At 40.6% G+C, this 2,208-nt stretch overlaps 1 protein-coding gene across 1 annotated transcript in view; it reads left to right on the top strand.

The window, feature by feature from the left end:
- LOC103375205 (cytochrome P450 2J2-like) overlaps positions 1 to 2,208 on the top strand; it is an 11,253-nt gene that overhangs the window by 2,306 nt on the left and 6,739 nt on the right. Inside the window, exons 2-3 of the mRNA XM_008305419.1 lie at positions 413 to 575; positions 670 to 819. Of these exons, the coding sequence (XP_008303641.1) occupies positions 413 to 575; positions 670 to 819 (313 nt within the window). The remainder of the gene's footprint in view (positions 1 to 412; positions 576 to 669; positions 820 to 2,208) is intronic.

The raw sequence follows: 2,208 nt of genomic DNA, 5'->3' as shown, positions 1-2,208 counted from the left end.
ACATTCACACCTACGGACAATTTAGAATCACCAATTAACCTCAACATGTTTTTGGACCTTGTGGGAGGAAGCCGGAGAACCTGGAGAGAACCCACAGGGAACATGCAACATGCAAACTCCACGCAGAAAGAGTCCGGTGTCCCCACCGGGACGCGAACTGACAACCTTCTTGCTGTGAGGCAACAGTGCTACCAACTGCGCCACCCTGCAGCCCTCTTTAGGATATAATACTGAAAAAAAAACACTGCACCTACAGATAATTGCAAGGGAGTGCAGCCAAATTCAGAGATTTAAACATGAAACAGTCATCCACATCAAGCTGATTACTGTTTTGTTTTTTAAAAGCAGACCTCATCAGATGATATGTCACCTCAGTGTTGCACCAAAACACCAATCTGCTGTATGTGTTCAGCTTGCAGAGAAATATGGAGATATTTTCAGCCTTCGTCTCTTTGGTGGAAGGGTTGTGGTCCTTAATGGCTACAAGTCTTTGAAAGAAGCCCTGGTCCAACAAGGAGAAGACTTCACAGATCGTCCCTCCGTACCGTTGTTCCAGGATATAGTTCAGAATAAAGGTGGGTTTGTTGTAATTTGTTTTAAAAGTTGTTCATTTTGAAACAAACTGTCTACAATTAAATCAGATCTAATACTGTTTTGTGTTTCCAAAAGGTATTGTGATATCTAATGGTAATCCATGGAAGCAGCAGAGGAGATTTGCTCTTCATACACTCAGAAACTTTGGTGTGGGCAAGAAGACTTTGGAGCTGTTCATCCAGGAGGAGTGTCGATATCTCACGGAGGCTTTCGCAGATCACCAAGGTACAAAATCTTACACAGCTTTACAATAATACATTACATTTTTATGTATTAAATAGACTTGTTTTGTAAAACTGACACTGATTTGGGGCTGCAAGGTGGCGCAGTTGGTTAGCACTGTTGCCTTGCAGCAAGAAGGTCGNAAAGTTTCATTGAAATCGGTGAGATGGCATGTGCCACCCCCGCCTGGTCCTATCGTGGATGCACTCTTAAAAGTCAGACCTTCTCAAGCTGTACAAAACTTTGCTATTGGGATTCAGTTCAGCCTTATTATCATCAATCCACACACATTACTTCACAAGGGCACAGCAAAAATCTACGACAACAAAATCAACACCCATGCTGAATGTTAATACAAAATATACATATTGAATGCAGAACATTACAGGTTGTTTGCTTGTGCTCGACCATTTTTATGCTGTGAAAGTCCTGTTTGTTTAACTGAAGTAAAAGGTCTGAGTCATCCTTTTATCTTTGAAGGGCACAGGTACACATGCACACGAAGGTTGGGTTGACGGGGTTATAGAGCATACAGCCACACTTTTACCTCAGTCGTGGAAGCACACGACAAGCGAAGACATGGAGACGGTATTCAGTGTTCTGGGCTTGGACTGGATTGACAGCAGCAGTATTTTAATATTTTTCTGTATTTTTCTGCTGTTGACTGATATTTGGAAGAACAGAATTCCAAGAAACTTTCCCCCCGGACCGTGGGCTCTACCTTTTATTGGTGACCTTCATCGCCTCCAACCTTCAAGAATTCATCTGCAGTTCACTGAGGTATGAGTCCCCACATAATAATGATAAAACCAATAAATATTATTACTACAAAATAGTAAATAGAAAGTCTGATGTCTAAAGAAAGCATCCCTAAGACAATATTTATCTTAATCTTTTTTATTTTTCTTAAAGGAAAGTTACACTGTACACTGCAAGCTGACATAGATAAATATGGATATGAAAAAAGCAATAATTCAGAGTTCCTGTACAGGAAGATTGAATGAGAAACAAATAGTCATTGCTTCATAGAGGTCAAAATAAAATTTCCCTGGGTTCCTTCTTTTTACAAGATTATTATGGATATGTTCACCATCACACATTTAATCACAAAATAGCTGTGAGAATAATAAATAGCATGTTAAGAGAAAAGTTAGCGCCTGCAGTGGTCTCCTGGAAGTCATCTCCAGTGGCTTTAATATCAGCTACATTTTGTGCACCTCCTGCACTAGTTTAAACATTCAGTCGTGTTGCAGCTTGTTTTTTTGCAAGGAGACATTTCTAATCCCCATACATACATCATCCTAATACCTGCAGTCACTTTTCTTTAGGATATCCATCCATCCATTTTCTATACACCGCTTAATCCTCACGAGGGTCGCGGGGGGGCTGGAG

Source organism: Stegastes partitus, unplaced genomic scaffold (genome assembly GCF_000690725.1).
Source record: "Stegastes partitus isolate 25-593 unplaced genomic scaffold, Stegastes_partitus-1.0.2 Scaffold2501, whole genome shotgun sequence".
NCBI lineage: Eukaryota > Metazoa > Chordata > Actinopteri > Pomacentridae > Stegastes > Stegastes partitus.
Note: the sequence above shows the minus strand (reverse complement) of the source record. Positions and strands in the feature narration are given on the sequence as shown.